At 27.2% G+C, this 19,057-nt stretch overlaps 4 protein-coding genes across 8 annotated transcripts; 2 read left to right on the forward strand and 2 right to left on the reverse strand.

Annotated features, from left to right (window-relative positions):
* The first annotated feature begins 725 nt into the window (after positions 1-725).
* On the forward strand, positions 726-3,763 carry LOC124430116 (transcriptional activator GLI3-like). Of its 2 annotated transcripts, none has more exons than XM_046976244.1 (2): positions 726-1,277; positions 2,195-3,763. In XM_046976244.1, exons 1-2 carry the CDS (start codon positions 911-913, stop codon positions 3,673-3,675), a joined length of 1,848 nt encoding a protein of 615 aa, XP_046832200.1. In that variant the 5' UTR covers positions 726-910; the 3' UTR covers positions 3,676-3,763. The 2 variants fall into 2 exon arrangements, with proteins under 2 accessions (XP_046832200.1, XP_046832201.1); XM_046976245.1 differs by lacking the exon at positions 726-1,277 and adding an exon at positions 1,627-1,857.
* A 2,096-nt stretch (positions 3,764-5,859) lies between these two features.
* LOC124429945 lies at positions 5,860-11,372 on the reverse strand. Its single transcript, XM_046975843.1, has 7 exons — positions 11,134-11,372; positions 8,771-10,924; positions 8,512-8,674; positions 8,249-8,409; positions 7,969-8,182; positions 7,033-7,890; positions 5,860-6,947 (listed from the first exon to the last, which is right to left on the reverse strand). Exons 1-7 carry the CDS (start codon positions 11,215-11,217, stop codon positions 6,019-6,021), a joined length of 4,563 nt encoding a protein of 1,520 aa, XP_046831799.1. The 5' UTR covers positions 11,218-11,372; the 3' UTR covers positions 5,860-6,018.
* Positions 11,373-11,869: 497 nt separating this feature from the next.
* Positions 11,870-15,783, forward strand: LOC124429946. 3 transcript variants are annotated; one of them, XM_046975847.1, is made up of 7 exons: positions 11,870-12,127; positions 12,563-12,872; positions 12,956-13,096; positions 13,182-13,379; positions 13,454-13,636; positions 13,753-14,260; positions 14,329-15,783. In XM_046975847.1, exons 2-7 carry the CDS (start codon positions 12,660-12,662, stop codon positions 14,991-14,993), a joined length of 1,908 nt encoding a protein of 635 aa, XP_046831803.1. In that variant the 5' UTR covers positions 11,870-12,127; positions 12,563-12,659; the 3' UTR covers positions 14,994-15,783. The 3 variants fall into 3 exon arrangements, with proteins under 3 accessions (XP_046831803.1, XP_046831801.1, XP_046831800.1); XM_046975845.1 differs by having other exon boundaries at positions 12,604-12,872; XM_046975844.1 differs by having other exon boundaries at positions 12,614-12,872.
* A 16-nt stretch (positions 15,784-15,799) lies between these two features.
* LOC124429947 (GPI transamidase component PIG-T) lies at positions 15,800-18,911 on the reverse strand. 2 transcript variants are annotated; one of them, XM_046975849.1, is made up of 9 exons: positions 18,897-18,911; positions 18,148-18,484; positions 17,874-18,051; positions 17,560-17,791; positions 17,324-17,488; positions 16,971-17,268; positions 16,643-16,795; positions 16,218-16,464; positions 15,800-16,120 (listed from the first exon to the last, which is right to left on the reverse strand). In XM_046975849.1, exons 2-9 carry the CDS (start codon positions 18,329-18,331, stop codon positions 15,865-15,867), a joined length of 1,713 nt encoding a protein of 570 aa, XP_046831805.1. In that variant the 5' UTR covers positions 18,332-18,484; positions 18,897-18,911; the 3' UTR covers positions 15,800-15,864. The 2 variants fall into 2 exon arrangements, with proteins under 2 accessions (XP_046831805.1, XP_046831804.1); XM_046975848.1 differs by lacking the exon at positions 18,897-18,911 and adding an exon at positions 18,565-18,743.
* Between the last annotated feature and the right edge of the window lie 146 nt (positions 18,912-19,057).

Here is a 19,057-nt window from a genome sequence, read left to right on the forward strand (position 1 = left end):
GTATTTGGTATGATTTGTATATGTTAGTTTACGAAATGATGTCGTTCTATGTTAATATAATTTTACGTATAACTGAACAATATATTTAGATTGAAATGAAAAAATCATTTCAATATCTTACATTGAAATATTATTATATACGTATTATATTTTAGAAAATTTATTCTGAAACATTAAATAGGGAGGAAGGAAAATTTAGAATTGGCCAATCAGGATCAATGGAACTAGCTTGGAATTAACCAATCAGGATCAATGTAACCAATCAGGTAACTTACTTATCCGCTATTCATTGATCGATTTATCTTTAATTTGCCAATCAGAGAGCTTCTAATCGAAGATCGTGATTGGATATTTTTAAACTGTCGTTATGGCGAATAAGAAACCGCGAATTATCGAGAAGAAACGTGATTGGCCGATTGCCGGATATATAACAGCTTAGCCATTTATTAAAGAAAGATCACTGAAAGAAAGCACATGTCGCTGTGATTCGATATTATCGAATTAATTAATCGTTTTTCGTTAATTATTCGTAAATACTTAATTTGAAAGGATCGTTAGAATCAGAAAACGTATCAAAGATAATTCAATTTCAATTTCTGAATATTGAGTAAGGAAATTATCTTAATTTGAATCGAACAATCGAGAAGTAAGAAGACGGCACTTTTGTTTTCGACTGTACAGAGAGAGAAGGCGCGCGAGCGTATGCGTGTGCAGCTATACGATCACCCATAGGTAGCGTCGCGGCATCATCCATTACAGTTGTATTTTGGCGGTTTAATAGTTGCACGCGACACGCGGTGAACGGCGGTGAAGAGGTCGCGCAAGTATAACATCGTAATTCCTGCTTCGTGTGGTCGCAACTCGTGAGAAAGGAGAAGAGTGCTAAGTGAAGTGGAAAAAAGAGGGTGGAATGGAATTGCATACGCCAGAACGTGAATCGCGATCCTTGGCGGAAGCGTTACCCTGTAGTCCACCGATGAGTGACACGATGCTTTACCCTTGGAATTGGAGTGAAGAAGCGAGAAACGTTAATCTTAGCCCGGGTAGCTCATGCTCGTCACCGGAGTATAGGGAAAACAACGTGGTTCCAGCCAGAGCCGGTTCCAGATCCCGTTCTGGGGTATCTGAGAGTCATCGACGTGGTAGACCGAGAGCGGATGCTCTTTCAAATCTTATGAAGCAAGGAAGCACATCGCCCAGTAGCATTAAATGTACCTATTGCAGTCGTGTTTTTCCACGAGAAAAGAGTTTACAAGCACATTTACGCACGCACACGGGTACGTTCTTATTTTTCTTCCCTTCCCTTCCCTTCTCTCCCCATCTTTTCCCTTTCTCTATTAATTTGTCTTTTCTTAATACTCTTCTAAAAGAAAATCATATTTCCCTCATGCCTCGGTAATTTACTCTTTTCGTTTCTTCTATTGCGATTGGTGAATTTCCAATAGCGTCGCGCGTTTTTATAACGTTCGTACGAAATATTGGCGCGACGGTTACGCGCAGCGCGTGGTCACGCGTCCCGCCAAACGCCATCATGCGCGCTTTAAATCCGTTGAGAGTCCTTCTCTCTCTCTCTCTCTCTCTCTCTCTCTCTCTCTCTCTCTCTCTCTCTCTCTCTCTCTCTCTCTCTCTCGTCCTTCTCCCCCTCTCTTTCACTTTTTATTCTCTATGGTAATGGAGGAGGGCAACTTTTTCGCAAAATGCGTCATAAATATTATGTTCACAAAGCACATAATTACAATCGTTCTTTAAAGAGTATTAAACGTTTATATCGTTGCACGTATATATGCTTGTGTTCATTTGATAGCACGTGTACGATTATGTATCTCAAAACAAAGTATGATGCTTATCTTCTTTGTTGTTAGTATTCGGAGCCAAAAGAAAATGTTTATTTTGTTTTAAACGTACGATTAAGAAATTAGCGAATGAAATTTTTTTAATATGATGATTTATATAATATTTAAATTTAATAAAATTTTTCTTGTCTGTTCGAACAAGTAATAAACAATTTTTCTTTGTTTTTCAAATAGTTGACTATTGTTCTTAATAGGATGTACATTATTTTTGAAAAGATATAAAATGATAATGATTTATTATCTGTATTTTATATGACAATTTAAAATATCTTCTATATTGTTTGAACTAATAGAATTATAAATATAAAAAAGTAAAAACAAAAATGGTTTTCATTTTGCAGGGGAACGTCCATATCCATGTGATTATCCTGGTTGTACAAAAGCATTTACTCAATCAGGACAATTAAAAACTCATCAACGTTTACATACAGGAGAGAAACCATTTTTATGTACTGAACCTGGATGTGAAATGAGATTTACGCATGCAAATAGGCATTGTCCTGAACATCCTTATGCTACTTTAACTAGATCTGATGATTTTGTATTGAAACCTGTTTCGGAAAACACTGAATTATCTCATGATGTAACACGATGGTTAGAGCGTTATAAAATGTCTAGAGAAAGAGAAGATAGAACGCCAACTGGGAAGAATGAACGTAAGAAAAAAACATGGAAAAGTACAGCAGAAAATCATAAGAGAGTTAAATCTAGAAAAGGTTTGATGATGGATGCAGCTGGTGAACAGGAGAATTTAAATTGTAAGTTACAAAATCAGAGATTTTATTGTGGAGAAAGTCAGGACAGTCAAGAAGAAAGTCAAGATGAAGATCCAACAGAAGCATGCACAGTTTTACAAACATCAGAGGACGAAGATCTGTCTACTTTAAAACTAGCTATTTCTCCATTAAGGCGCCCATTGGATAGACTTCAACCAAAAAAACGATGGTTAAGAGAAGCTTGCTTGGAACAGCAATTAGCAAAACCATTAAATTGGGATGCTAAAGTCAATAGTATGTCGACAACTTGTAAAACCAATGAAAAATCAAATACATATGAACTATCAACTCCGTGCTCTAATTTACAATGGAGTATATCAGATAGTTCTTATTCAGCTGCATCAAATGAAACAACGGTGAAAAAATTAGAGACAGAACACAATACTGTTTCTTATAGCTCCAATCAAGCAGATTGGAATATACAAACTTGTAAAGAATCTTCCAAAATAATAATACCACAGGAAATAAAAGAAGCTACAAATGTAACAGACACGGCAACAGAAACAATTTGGGATTCTTTGCAGGATAGTAATACTTCTCTGCAATCTAATCTAAAACCTCTTGAGACCACTATTGTCCAGGAAATAAGAAATATAAATACTGAAGTAACTACTGAATATTGGGATGTGGGTGGTAACAGTGATATATCTGATACAATATTAGTTCAGAGACCTCCATTAAACACAAAAATCATTCGGAATGAAATATCATTGGAAGATACTTTAGTAAACTCTTACAATATACAAAATGAAACAAGACCAACAGTTTTGATGCTGGCTGGAAGCTCTGGTAGTAATCTTACTGTGAAAGAAGTCAACTCAAAAGCAGCTTTAATTGATGCAAGTAAAAAAGATGTTAAAGTAGTTATAAAACAAGAAGATAGTGTAACTAAATTACCATTACCAGAAGACAATAAAAAATGGCTTGGTGCTTTAGCTTTAATGGAATTAGCTAAAACCCAAGAAGAAACTGCTAAAGTTTTAGATATAAAAGTAGAAAAAGACGATCAGTTTATACATCCTACATTAAATTATAACCATTTGTAGACTGTGATTACCTGCTATTACTACATAATGTTCATTAAGGTTGTTTGTATAGCAACAAAAATGGTAAATAAAAGCATTACTACAGGCACTACTGCTTAGTTAATGGTATAGTGAAATAATTTCTATTTGATTTTATCTTTTTATAATGATTATATTACAGGTCATGACTTTTCATTGTCACAATGATTATTTAGTTTTTCTTTCTTTCTTTCTTTCTTTTTTTTTTTTTTTCTTTTTTTTATGATTATAATTACAAGGTTGTGAAATATGATTCATACGTCTTTTTCATTTAAGAAACACATTACTTTGTTAATTAAGGATAAATTTCTGTATTTTGCTTTATAAACTGCCATCCTATTATATTTTATAAGCTGTTATCCTATTGTCTGTAGTAATACTACTTATAAATTGTATAAATTGATCTTAGCATATTGATTTATTAACACATTTATTATTAAAATACATTTCTTATAATTCCAACCGAGCAGTTTGTTCGTGTTTATAAACAAAAATTAAATTATTCGCTATGATCAATAATTACATATCATTATAAATAAAACATATATTTGTCTATACACACAACACACGCATATATGTATATAAGTACATCTATACATACATACATGCATGCGCATATATATACATATATATGCGTATATATGTATGTGTTTTGTGTGTGTGTATATGGAATTTGTAATCTTATAATACCAAATTCTTTGAAGTTTTCTAGTATTCTTTATAAAATTGCCATTAAACTCATGATAAAAATTCTATATATCATATTTTTTTATAATTGTTGAAATTTAATCATTTATGTCAATATAAAGTTTTAAGTGAAATAGTAACATGAATGTTACCACAATTACAGTAATTCTCAACATTTTGAAAAATGTAAGATTAGCTATGTCAATTGCATTGTCCTATTATAAGTTTATAAAAGTAGAGAAAATATAAACAATTATTTTGAGTGAACTTTTACATCTTTTTCATAAGTTTATATTATATTTATTTTTTATTTAAAATAGTTCTTCATAAAAAAGAATCAAGAAAATATTGTTTTTCATTTCATAAATATTTTTGTAATAGATATTAGTCAGTATCATATATGAAGAAATGTATGTATACTATATGTCTCAACAATATTTTCCCTACTTTTGATCTTAAGAAATGCTTATTATAATATGATAATGCAATTGATTTTATGTATTCATTTCTTTTGTATAATCATAACGTGAAATTAACTATTTTAGTTCCAATTTTTCAATATTATTAAGTACAAAATATTACATGTTTTTTTATCATTTACAAACTTGCAAATTAACAATAAAAAAATTTATTATAAACAAAATTTTATAAAACAAAAATAAAATTTCAGGTAATACTTTACTATGATCATATTATAAAAAATAGATATAAATATTTTAAAGTACTTAATGATACGAAAAATCATAAATATTTAATATTCAAATATAATGATGAATTTTTGACAAACAAGTTACTTTTATTTTATATTGTACACCATAATCGATTACCTTTGCGTATATTTACAAACACTATTTGTTATATAATATGTTTGGATATATGAAAATATTTTTTTTTCCCCTATAATGTTTATTTTTTTAAAATAAAAATATTTCTTTTAAATAAATACATTTGATTTTGATGGTAACATTCCAAACAATATATGACAAATTAAGGAAAATGTACTTTTCAAATATTTTTTTGCATTAACAACGAGTTTAATAAACTGAAAAGTATTTCTATTAATTATAAGTGATTTTATGATATCTACTTAATTACAAGAGGTTTATTTATTCGTATGAGTCATATTATATGATAAAAGAAATTTGTGTGATATGTAGGAATAATAAGATCTTTAGAATTTATGAAATAAAATTTTATGTTATTAAAACGATGTTGAAGTGGGCTTGTAAAATATTTAATTGGGACAAGAGATTAGTGAATATTTATAAAATATTTTTCGCACAAGATAAGAAGATGACAAAAGTAATTCAAAGTGATTATTCTAAGTATGATTAATTATTATGGTATATATCATTTGTAAGTTGCTTATATTTTGTTTGCGATACTTGTAAATAAATAAGTGCGAAATATTTTAATAAATATTTTGAAAAAAAAATTAGAAAAAAGGTATTTATTACCTAACATAAAAATCATTAGGAATTATAATAACTAATTATATTACTTTATTTGTTAATACAACATTAACATTTATACTGTTTTAATAGTTACTATTGAGTTCGGTTTATATAACATGTATAAAATTTGATTTTAATGTAATTTATTTTTTTAGTAAAAATTTCTCTATAAGTATTTTTTGTTTCATCTGATAGAAGATTTTTTTTTCATTGAGGTAATTGTTGGTTTATTAACAGTGGTGGATTTCATAGATCTAGTACTTCTAGTAACTCTTGTTTGAGATTTATTCACGTTTGATATGTCACTTTCAGTATTTAAAACAACTGTTCCCTTTGGATTTTTTTCATTTGCAATCATATTTTCTATTTGCTTAGATTTATGAGAAATCGCAGCTGTTTCCGTATTATCAATAACGATCGTTGGTATTGTATGTTTTACATTTAAAATATCATCATTAGTTGCAACTTCCGAAATAACTATCTTTTTAAACAATGCGATTGTATCCTTTACTTCTGTATCAGAAGATGATACATTTGAATGCGATACACTTTTATTGCGTAATTTTCTTTTTGGTATACGTGAATTTATTTCCAAATTATCTACCATTTCAAACAATTCTTTTACAGCTTCATTTGTTACAGGTATATCTAGATTATGTGCAATTTTGTTTAAATGATCTGAAATATCTGGCACTAATGGAGCAACCTTGGTAATAATATTTTTTATGGATATATCTTCAGTTTTTTCTGCATCTGTACCCGTTTCGAAAACTGACATTGATTTGTCTTCCATAGATATAGCTTTTTTATTTGGCACATTAGTCTTTTCCAAATATTCTTCTTCAAAAATTTTTCTTCTTACTGATTTGATGTGAGAAACTGGTGTTTCACATTTATCTTCTAATTTACATGGAGAATTGTCATTCTCTTCATCACTTAAATCTATGTTGATTTTTTTCAATTTTAACAATGGTGGCGTTTTATTGCGACGAATAGGTATAGACTTCTTAAGATGATTATGAGTAATAGGTGTGGTACATATTTTCTGTTTTAATTTTTTTTGAATTATAAATTTACTTATGTCAATATCACATGCGTTTGGAACTGTAAATGCTGCAACACATAAAATAGTTATCATTAATATAGGAAGTTAAAATACTGAATGTATATCATTAAGTATTATATGTAAAATATTTACTTGAATAATCCTGGGCTGTGATAATTTCCTCAAACTGATATTTATATACTAATTCTTTAGCAGATATGTATATCGGATGACTTTCTATATTATGTGCTTCACATATATTAACTGCTAATAAAGCGATATTTAAAGCTTCGTTTTTTCGCGATGGTATATAAGTTTTCATGAAACAACTAAAATGCAAAAGTAAAAGTATATAATCAGTTATATATAAACGAGTTTGCCAAGAGAACTTTTTTATGTCATTACTCTCCTCTAAAGTGTTTTTTGACAACATAGGTTTCTCTACTTTAAAAAGCTTTTGTTTCATTTGAAAGGCTCCATGAAAATGTTCAAGTGAAGCTGCAACATTATTTTGTAATGCATATAATTGTGCTCTAATATGTGTAGTAGCAAACACTAAATATTGATATTGTACATGTTGACATAATGTACATGTACAATTATGATGTAAGCAAAACTCTGGTGAATTAAAAATTTTTCTTCTCAAAATTGGTGAAGTATCATTTTGCATCGTATCTCTTACAGGATCTATTAAACGATTTGACGATGTTGTTTGTTTTAATTCAGTACTCATTGATAGTTTAATAGTTTCAATGTCTAAGATATGCTCAAGACCTTGAAGTTTCACTTCACAATCATCCAAATGTGAACGTGATAAATCAATAAAACAAAGAGATTTTAATATTTCTGCGGTACGTATGGTTGCTCCTAAAGCTTGTGCTGATTTTAATCTTTGCACTAAATGCGCAGTAATTTCTCTAAATGACAATAAACTGTTTATTTGTATAGACATATTAATAGTAGATGAAAATAATATGTCATAACTAAAAAGATAATTATCTGGATTCATCCCTATAAATAAACAAACAAAACATAAAAATAAAAAAAATATGAAAACTAATAAAAATACATTTTATGCAATAGTCTTACATTTTGTTCCAACCAAATTGTCTGTCAAACATATCAAGGAATAAAAACTTTCGATAATGTATGAAGTATATTCCTCTTGTTCCATGTTTTTTTTATAAGAATGACAATTACGAAGGATTGTATCTAAACTGTATAAATATATAGCAGTATTTTTTTGGAACGAAATTCCTGGCAGGGATCTAGCATCATCCAGTAATTTTCTAGCTATTGTACACTGTAAAATAAAAATATCTTCTACTTTTAGCATATCATATTTACATACTTTAATGGATATACTTACTTCGCCACATTCAAAATAAAAATCTGCCAAACTGATCCAAAATACAGCAATTGAATGAGCTTTAATTTCATCGGCAGAATTTTTTAAATTAGCAGCATATTCCTTAGCCTGGGCAATCCATTTATAATTTATTTGACGTAAAGAAAGGCTACGACCAGTAACTATGATGGAATACTTATTTATATATTTTTCATAATATAGATATATATACATAGATTATATTAAATTTTGCTTTGATACTAAGTAATTATCCAATTACATACCATAAATGAATGCATCATCATTGTTCAATTCAGCTGCCAATTTAATTGCAAGATTCCATGCTCTTAATTCACATTTTTCATAACGATATAATCTAGAATACTCAGCAGCTATAATCAATATATGTAATGTCAATAATGGTTCCCAACCTTGAGCTACATCAGTCTGTATCAATTTTTAAAAATCAATATATTAGTAATAATGTAACTTTTTATATATTTATTTTTCATAAATATTATTAGTATACAATAAAGAACTTACAATATTTTGTTCAATGTCATCCCATGTTTTTAATGATTTTTGTAAAAATTGCATAAGACGTAGATCTTCTTTGATATTTATTTTGGTATATGCTGGTACTACATAATTTCCTTCATTATCTGACAGCTTTGGAGCATTCAAAGCAAATTTTGTGTTATTCATTTCTATCTGGGTGTGTTTATTGGAAATATGCAATTCATTTACAAATATAAAAAATTCTAAATTTGCTTTTAGACATAAAATATCGATAGATTTTTGTTCCAATAATTCTAATTCAGAAAGTGTATCTTTGAATCTATCTGATGTATAATTTTCTCGTATATGTATCAGATGATGTCCCAGCAATTGTATGACACATGCACGTTGTTTAATGGTAGCTTTTAAAATCTTTAATTCTTTTAACACAGTATCAAAGGCTTCAAATAGATTAATTTTTGCAGTTTTCAAACCTTTTGCTTCACTTAAACACAACTCTATAAGATTATACTTTGATAAATTAATATGGAAGCCAATTTCTTCTATATTTTTTCTATCAGCTTGCAAACACGATATCATAGACATTTTTATAAGATTTGGAGAGGTTTTTACTATTTTATGTTTAATACTCGCCCACATCTTAAATGCCTTTGAATTCTTGTCCTTATAACTTAATAATCCATGTAATGCTGATACAGTCATTGCTTCCCTATACATGGCATTATTATAATGAATATTACTTAATCTATATAAAGCAACACAAATAGGATTTGTAAGTTTTAGATGTGAACTTTCACAATGTATTCCTTCAAAATAAATAATACTAGAACATAATAATGAAATAAATGATGAACTTTCATCATAAAAAGATTCAGATGTTGCTCCCATATTGTAAAGTAATCTTCCACACATAGACCATAAGGTTGTCCAATGTTTACAATTACTTTCTTTCATTTCTCTAAGAGAAGATATATTTTCTTCCATAAAATTGTTTGAAAGTCTACAAATATTTTCTGGTAAATCTTTCGGGGACAGTTTACTAACTAATATTATACATTTAGCTTTCAATGCTATAACATTATATAAATCTGTTTTAACTGTACATTCATTGGTACATGTACACTTTTCTAATACCGTATTCATTAAGATAGTACTTATCCGAACTATAAACTCCATGGTTTCGTATAAAGTATTAAGAAATTGCTTATTTCCTAACTTTAAACCTCTTTCCCAATACATAAATAAATGTTCGAATATTTCAATAAAAGTTGATGTGGTAAATATAACTGTATTTGCATATCCATATTCTTTTACAATTTCATCGTATTGACTTGTCAAATTCTTTAGATGTTTAGAAGTAGATTTTGTTAATTCTTTAACTGGTTGTAATAACGTGATACATGTAGTCTTAAAATGTAGAAAACTTTGGCAACATTCTTCGTCTACCATATTCTTAAAATATTTAGATGCATTTTCTAAAATTTGTATTACATACTTTATATCATCTTCATTAATTTTTACACAAATTATTTTACTAATAATGCATAATATAAAATGATAAATTTGATATTTGTCATTTTTATCTATTGACATATTTTGGTATTCTTGATGTAATATGTATTTAATAAAATCATCAATATATTTATTTGATGTATTTCTAATTGTTATAACTTTTTTCAGATATATATCTAATTTTTTCAAAATATACTTTGCATTGTTTTTATAAGCTTTTTTAGTTATTCGCAATTCATTATTTATAATGTTTTTAAATTTGTCATAATTTTTTTTATGCTGTGGTTGTTCTTGCAAGATAACAAACATTTTATCTGCAGAATCGTGCCACAAATATAATAATTGTAAAAAAGTTTCATTGGATTTATCTCCAGAGCAATCAAAATTTTCTTGAATTAAAAATGAACATACATTTTCAGCTTCTTCATATAAATGCATTACTAATAAACAACGAGTTATATGATATAAACTTGAAATAAATCTCTCATTATCGGGGATTGTTAATAAATTAGAACATAATAAGATAGTTAATTCAGCAATACTTTTACCTATCTCATAACTCTGTTTATCACATTTACTTGCGGTATGAGCCAAATATAAGAGCAACTTAAAGGCATCTTTGTTAGACATACTTGAATTTCCATTGGATTGAAAATAATGATTAGTCTGAAAAATCAAATTTTTATAAACACAAATTATATTACATACTTACGAAAACATATTTTAATAAAATTAGAAATATTGAAATATAAAATCTTATTACAAACAATATATAATATAAATCGTAAATTGTTATGAAGTATATATACAAGTAACTATTAAATTTATAATGTAAACAAATATTTAAGCATAAAAATAAATTTAATTTAGCTTACCTTAACATCTTCTATTATATCCTGTAACTTTTCAGATTTGATTAATTCAATCCAATTCTTTAATTTCATTTTTATATTGTACATATTATAAAATAACAATATAATTAAATATATATATATGTGATACTATATTTTTCACTTAATTTTAGAGATAAGCAAATATTATTCGCAACAAACGAATAAATTAAACATAAATTTATGTAAGAAATCTTGATATGTAATAATTTTATTTCATATGATTCTCAAAAATATTATTTTTATAGTTATAAGTTAAAATAATATCCATTTTAGTTTGCATATAAAAAAGGAGTAAAAAATATTTATTGTTTATGTTTAATTTTTATTGTAACAGATTAAAGCATTAAACCAATAGTAATAAAAATAGCTAATAGTATAAACACAATGATCGAAGCGCTACCTAATGGTACATTTTGAAAGTTATACAGAAAACAACATTAATTTCAACTACATCACTTAACTGAAGTGCACTACAAACATATATATATATAGTATATATTTGTTATAGCTTATCTTAACAAATTATAAACATATATGGTATTGGGTTGGCAACTAAATGATTGCGGATTTAACAAAAGAAAGTGTAAAGTCCATCTATCGACAAAATCCGCAATCACTTAGTTGCCAACCCAATATAATATGAGTATGTGTATATATAGCCTACTGACATATTACTGCACCACCTGGGTTTCTATAGACTGAACTAAAATTTGCAGGAGTCTTTTACATTAGAACTTGGCGGTTCTAACAGTCATTGTTATGACCCCTATATATTTCGACAGTTATATTGTGTGGCTGATTATTTTTCTTTTTAAAGTTATATTATAAAAAGTGTATCAAAATATTAAGTGCAGATAAGTGTAATAATGTAAAAAATTCAATTATATGTAATGAATGTTTATCAATTAGGTTAAACCTAAATACTATTAAGCTCGCTTTTCGAATCCCCTCCTCGTTCCGAAGAACGCCTAAGAAGGTATACAATGAAGGCATTTTGTGTAGCATATAATTTCTACTTTTAGGAAATTATGCTTTTTTCTTTTTTTTCTTTCCTTTTTTTATTATTATTTTTATTATTATATTTATTTAAAGTCTTAATAAATACCTGATTTTAAATGTATCTCAATAAAAAGTTACAGTAGAATACATATCTGTAAGAAGTCGAAATAAAATAGGTTATTTATATAAATGTTTTTATTAAGAATAAACATATTTGTATTTTATTGAGAATGTAATCGTCAATTTATCGTTATATCTATTAAATGCATACGTATTTATTTTTATACTTCAAAAAATGAGTTAGAAGGATTTATTGTTATCAAAGTTAATTTTCATATTATACATTTATATTTTTTATATTTAATATATATATTGTGTTATAACATATAAATATTTGTTTTCTTTCATATAGAATATTAAAGGTGAAAATAATTCTTGAAAAACTTAAATAAGTGTTTTTCAGATAAATTTATCAAAAATAAACAAAATGTTAATAGTCTTTGAGTAAAATGAAGTACTCGAGCATGCAAGGAGATGTGTACGAGGTAGGAGGTTTGCCTCAAAACCGTCTCCCTGATAATTTGTATGAAAACATGATGACAGCTGCTAATGAAAACGTAGAATTGGCTTGTGAAAATTCTCATGAAGAAAGTTCTATGGTTTCTAATCTTCCACTTCTGTTTGCTGATGGTTATCCAACATCTTTGGAAAAAATAACATTGGTACATTAATATTTTCTTTAAATGTAATTATAGAATTGAAATTTAATATTTTTTCATATCCAAAAATTTTTTTTACATTACAGACACAATTAGAAAATTTTATAACATTTATGGTTCAGTGTTCATTAGGACATGATTTTAATGAAGTTATAACTGAACCACAATGGTGGCCTAAAGAAGTAAAATTTTCTAATCCTTTAATACGACCTAAAAAGATGACAGATGTGAGTAAGAACATATTAAATTATTTTCAATAAGCATTAACTATAGTTTTAATTGTACATGATATTAACTTGTTTATTTTGTTAGAATTGGATGGCAAATCTAAAGAAGTTAGTGTTCAGATGTTATACATATCACAAAAGTGAATATTTATTACGTTTTTGTTCATATCTTGCTCAATATCCACATGAAGAATTAGAATATGTTAATAATTGGGATTCCACTACTAGTTTGTATCACAAAAGTACTGGAAAACTTTTAGTAACATTCCGCAATGAGAATATGGTACGTATGCTTAGCCATTACCTTTTAATTAGGTAGATTGTTGATTGATATTAATTATTATTATTTCTTTATAGAATTATGATAAAAAGAATGACAGTCCAAGAAAAACATTGCTCTTTCATAATGGAATTATATCCAATTTTGCAAATAAATCAAAACAACAAACACAATCTTTTATGATGGTTCAACCACCTTGTGATGATATATATCTTTGTGATAATTGTGATGCTGAATTTATAGGACTTGAAAAAATGAAGGTTTTTTGTTTAATTTTTGAAAAAATTTGTTATTTGTATAATTTACTAATTGATACTATCTATAAATGTTGCTAAATTTTTAATATACATGGACGCTTACTATTGTAATATTTTAGGAACATGAGCTGATTTGTTGTGAGCAACAATATCATGAAACTAACAGTTCACGCTCGACCACACCAGACTTATCCACTATAAAATCTGAATCAAGTCAAAATCAGTTTTTGGAATACTTTCAATTGTGTTCGAGAGAAAAAGAATGTAAAGCAACTGAATCAAATAAAAGTGAAGCAATTAATATGTGTATAGCAACCAGAACTTCACCCCGTGTTAGAGGATCAATTAATTTAACAAAATATCGAGCAATTCCATTTTCTTCACCTGCTGGTATAATATTAGCAAAAAAATCAAAGACAATGACTGAAGAAACACAGCAAGAACGATTAGAAAGAATAGAAAGACATGTACTTGCACCTCCCATAACAAGTTCATTTAGACCAAAATGGTTAGATAAAGAGGATGACCATGATAGGTGGTTAACAACATACAAATCCAATCGAGATAAACCAATTAATGATTATGTACATCAATATAAGTTCTCTGATTCTTTAAAAGGAAAGCCAAGTGAGTATATAATAAACATGAACTGTGTACTTTTTAAAAGGTATGATTTTATAAATTTTTTCTTCTAGTGTTGGATATAAACTCACAAATTCTATATGCTGCTTGTCGACCCCTTTATGTTATTCTCACGCGATTAAACCAAACACAAATAGAAGAGTCCAAGCGAAATTCTCTTAAACATTCAAGTTCTGCTATAAAACCATTATATAAAAAAGCTGGACCGGCATCGAAAACAAAATTAAAACAATATGAAACCAATTTGATGTTAAAATCTAAAATATCAGAAGAAACAGAACTTGAACCAATGATAATAGAAGAAGAATCTATGCCAACAACACAATTAAAAAGATCCATTACATCTGTTAATTATTATTCTAAAAACAGGTTTGTCAGTGAAGATAAAATAAAAGAAATGGTACCATGTTCAGTAACACAGAAATCAATTATGGTTATTGATCTTTGTTCATCTGATGAAGAAGAAATTTCGACCGTACATACATTTAATGAGAATCGGGACCCAATGAATTCTTTGTTCAAAGAAAATTTATTACCAAATCTATCAACAAATAAAGTTTGTTCAAAAGCTTGCATTTATCCTGCAAATTCAACAAATCATTGGTTAATGCAAAATATCTTTAGTGAAGATAATGAAAACCACGTAAACAAATGTCACATTGGTGGCGTTTTAGACGCATGTATTCAACTTTCTCCAATACTAAGACCAGCACCATGAAATGTAACAAATAGGATATTTTAATTTTAATTGCATTATGTTATCAATATTTATTGTTTATCCTTCATATGAAAAATATGGTAACAAACAAATACTCCTTGTTATATCAACATTGATTCCGCAATACTTTTTACAATGATAGTTTAAAGAATATATTATCACTTACAGCACTGGGGTATATATATTATAAATGTATATAATAGTGATATTTATCATTATCCTGAATCGTAAAAATTTTTTAATCATTGTAAAATTTTGTTACCTGTTTGTATAGAAAGTTAACAACGTAATATTGGAAAAAGTTTAAAAAAAAAAAAAAAAAAAAAAAAAAAGAAAAAGGAAAAAAAAAGAAAAAAAAAGTACTAATTTCTTTCTCCGAAGTGAGAAATGACATATAAATAAATTATTGTTGATTTCTGTTATACCATGATTACTTGTATATACAAGTATAGTTATATTATTATACAATAAGTGAATATTAAAAATGTACATAGAATAACGAGCAATAATAGCGCCTGGTAATGGTACTTTTTATTTTTCTCCTTATTTTATTATAATCAATGTTATTGTATGCACATTTTTGGACGTTTCCCGTTATGCGCTATTATTGTTTCTCGTTATGCTATTATTATTTGAATAAAGGATAGACTATTTATGAAGTTTTAATGAGCAACGATAATCTTAAACTTAAATAAATTATAAATAAATGTTAGTAAAAAAATGAAAGGCAATCTCTTTAGAATTATTCATTAAAAATAACATTTAACAATAAATATTTTTATATTATAAAGACTGCTTAACAAATTATTAATATTTTATTTATTTTCATTAAATATATATTTTGTACATATAAAAACAAATAACATGATTTTTATTCCTGTTTTTCTTTAAATCCAAAAATCTTTTCTTTAAAGAGAGAAAATATTTGATCTCTCCAATCTTTTTCAATATGTTTCAATACTAATCGCTTTGTAGATATATTATGAAGCGGACCAAATGCTAGAGCAACTGCTGTGCATGCTAAACAGATTACATTATATGGCATACTAAAATCAGGAGTAGGAAGACTGATAAGTAAAGATTCCGTTCTCAATTGTACTAGATAACTATCTCGTGAAGCATTAAAGCTGAAATAAGCATTTGGTCAATAATAATAATAATACATTTTGTTATATATAACATATAATTTCATTAAGAGAGAGAGTATTGTATAGAAATATATACCTTGATGTTATAGTACTTCCATCTAGAGGTAAAGCAGTATAATTTCGTGCAATTGGTAGTAGTGCTGTAATAATTGCTGGACCCATATAAAATCCATGATTTGCATCAGGTGGATATTCTTGCCATTTTAAAAATAAGTATTCCATTTCTATAGAAAACTTCGTAACTGAATGAGGTGGTAGGCGTAAAATTAATTCTAAATAATATGGACTTATTCTTTCTTTTCCTGGCATGTAATGAAGTGCTACTGTAATTGTTTTTATAATTATAAATATTATAATCCAATCAATATTATTTTTAATTATACATATTTCAAAACAAAAAAAAGTTAAAATAAAATGTATTTGTTAATCGTATTGCATATGCAAATAATGATAAAAAATATAATGATATTATTAAATAAAAACAATAACAAATTGTCTTACATGGAATAACATTTTCCTCATTACAGGTGATTTTAATCGTGTGCAAATAGACTGATAAATACCATGGAATGTTTTCCAATAATACAATATTAAGTGCTTGCCAGTGATTATTGTATATCTTTGTCACTAAACTACCTTTCTGTTGACCAGATCCTATGAAATGTACAATGAATATAAGCTTTACTTTATGACTTATAATAAAGATTATAATAAAAATTTTCACTTCTAAACAAAATATTTTAAAAAATTTTATATAAATAATGCTTATCTGTATAATATTTACTATTATAAATCATAGCAATAATCATAAATAGATACGAGCACATACCTATAATATATCTATTTGCATAAAGAATAGAAGGATAATTAACGACTGCATTCTTTGTTGTACTATGTTTAACAGCAATATTGAACATTCCTTCAGTAGAATGTGATCTAATATCATATATAGCAATATTATTCTGTTGTCCTCCACGTAAGCTTTTAAGTTTGACCGTGGGTGTAGGAATTATTTCATAAACATGATGCGACTTATTACTTGATATATCAACATATATGTTACTTATTGTTGTAAGAGGACATGAACCCTTAATTCCCATTCCAAAAAATTTTCTTATAGACCAATCCTATAATAAAAGCAATTAATCTTTTCTTAAAATCTTTATATTTATATTAACTTACCTGTGTATCTATCACATTATCATATATTAATGAAACTGTCTGTTGCAATTCTAAAAATGTATCTGTACAGGCTACATTACCACATATAGAGCGGAAATGTATTCCAAGAGAATGATAATTTGTATTATGAATGTATGCAGAATTTAATAGAGTTGCTAGACCTTTCTATAAAAATGAAATCATTTAGTAATAGTTTCGTTATTGAGCATATCTATTATATATACTTTAAACAATACCTTGGAATTACATGGTAATAATTTTTTAAATGGTGTTAAATTTTCTGTGCAAACTATTTCTCGTGGTAGAGAAGAATAGCGCAAGTAAGTAGAGTTTGGAGTTTGTTTAACAACACCACGAGGACGAAAAGAAAATTTTGGCGATATACTATTGGCAGAATCAACAAAATTTAAAGAAGCACAAAGTAAACCCGACAGTGCATTAGTAAGTCCTTTCCATTCTTGATCAATACTATGCAACAGAAAAAAATATGATTTTATAAATTAATCATAAGACAAAATAAATCTCATAATAAGTAAATTATTCTATTTACTTAGAGACATCTTTATTAAACCAAGCATATATCTCAGCTCCAGGCCCAGCATCATAAAAAGGATAACCCCATTTTTGATAATTCCATAAACCTTGGGTCAGAGTTATATGTAATTCATCTATTTTATGACGTCCTATAATTTCACCTAATCCTCTTGGAAATAAATGTGAGTGATGAACTGAAATATATTTTATGTATTTGCTTTAAAATTACACATATTTGTATAAAAATGTACAAATAGAGGGGACATGAAAGATTATAAAACTTTACATACATGATTTTGGTGTATTCGAGGATTTCCATATTGTTGTAAATTGAAAATAAGCATAAACATGACTGCTTGGTAAAGGTTTTAAGAACAATTCTTCGTCGAAAGAATCAACATGCGTATGAACGCTATTTATTATTCCTAATAAAACACTAATACCAATTAATAAGTATACTTTTGATGGCTTCATACTTTTCTATCATTGATAGTTTTAAATAAATGGATGAAATACAGGTTGAGCCAAAGTCCCTAAGATGGATCAAAAGTTCCTATGTCTTTTTAATAATCAATTACTCTTTTTTGAGACTTTTTATATTTGTAGTTAGGTTCATAATCGTGCAATCTGAAAAAAAGGATATACTAATACCATACATACAGTACTACATATATGATTAACATTTTATATTCAAACTAATATCGTACTTCGCGACAGAGTCAATAAACGACGTATATATGTATTTTCTTAGCCTATTTTAATTAATATTTTGCCTACTTTATACTATGTATAAATTTTTTTTAATAGTTATTGATATTACGAAAATATAGATTAAAAACGACATAAAAGTTTTACTGTTTGCTACACTATTGATCATTTATCAGTTAATCATTGATTAAAATTAATCGAGATTGGTTGAAATGGCCCTTAATTACAATACTTAACAATTTTTATAAAAATTATATCAAAGATTAGAGGGCATTAAATATGATAGATCTGTGAGATATCAAGAGTTTTAGCATTTTTTTTCAAAAATTACATTTGAAGTTTGATATTTTTATATCGTTTAAACAAGTCCAAATTACATAAAATGAAAGAACTTGATACGTTGCATACGTGTAACAGTATTATTTACTATTTTTCTTTTTTTTTTTTTATATCAATAGTTTTATTATTAATTAATCTTTTCTTTTGGATCTT

This window comes from Vespa crabro, chromosome 17 (assembly GCF_910589235.1).
Source record: "Vespa crabro chromosome 17, iyVesCrab1.2, whole genome shotgun sequence".
Classification (NCBI taxonomy): Eukaryota; Metazoa; Arthropoda; class Insecta; order Hymenoptera; family Vespidae; genus Vespa; species Vespa crabro.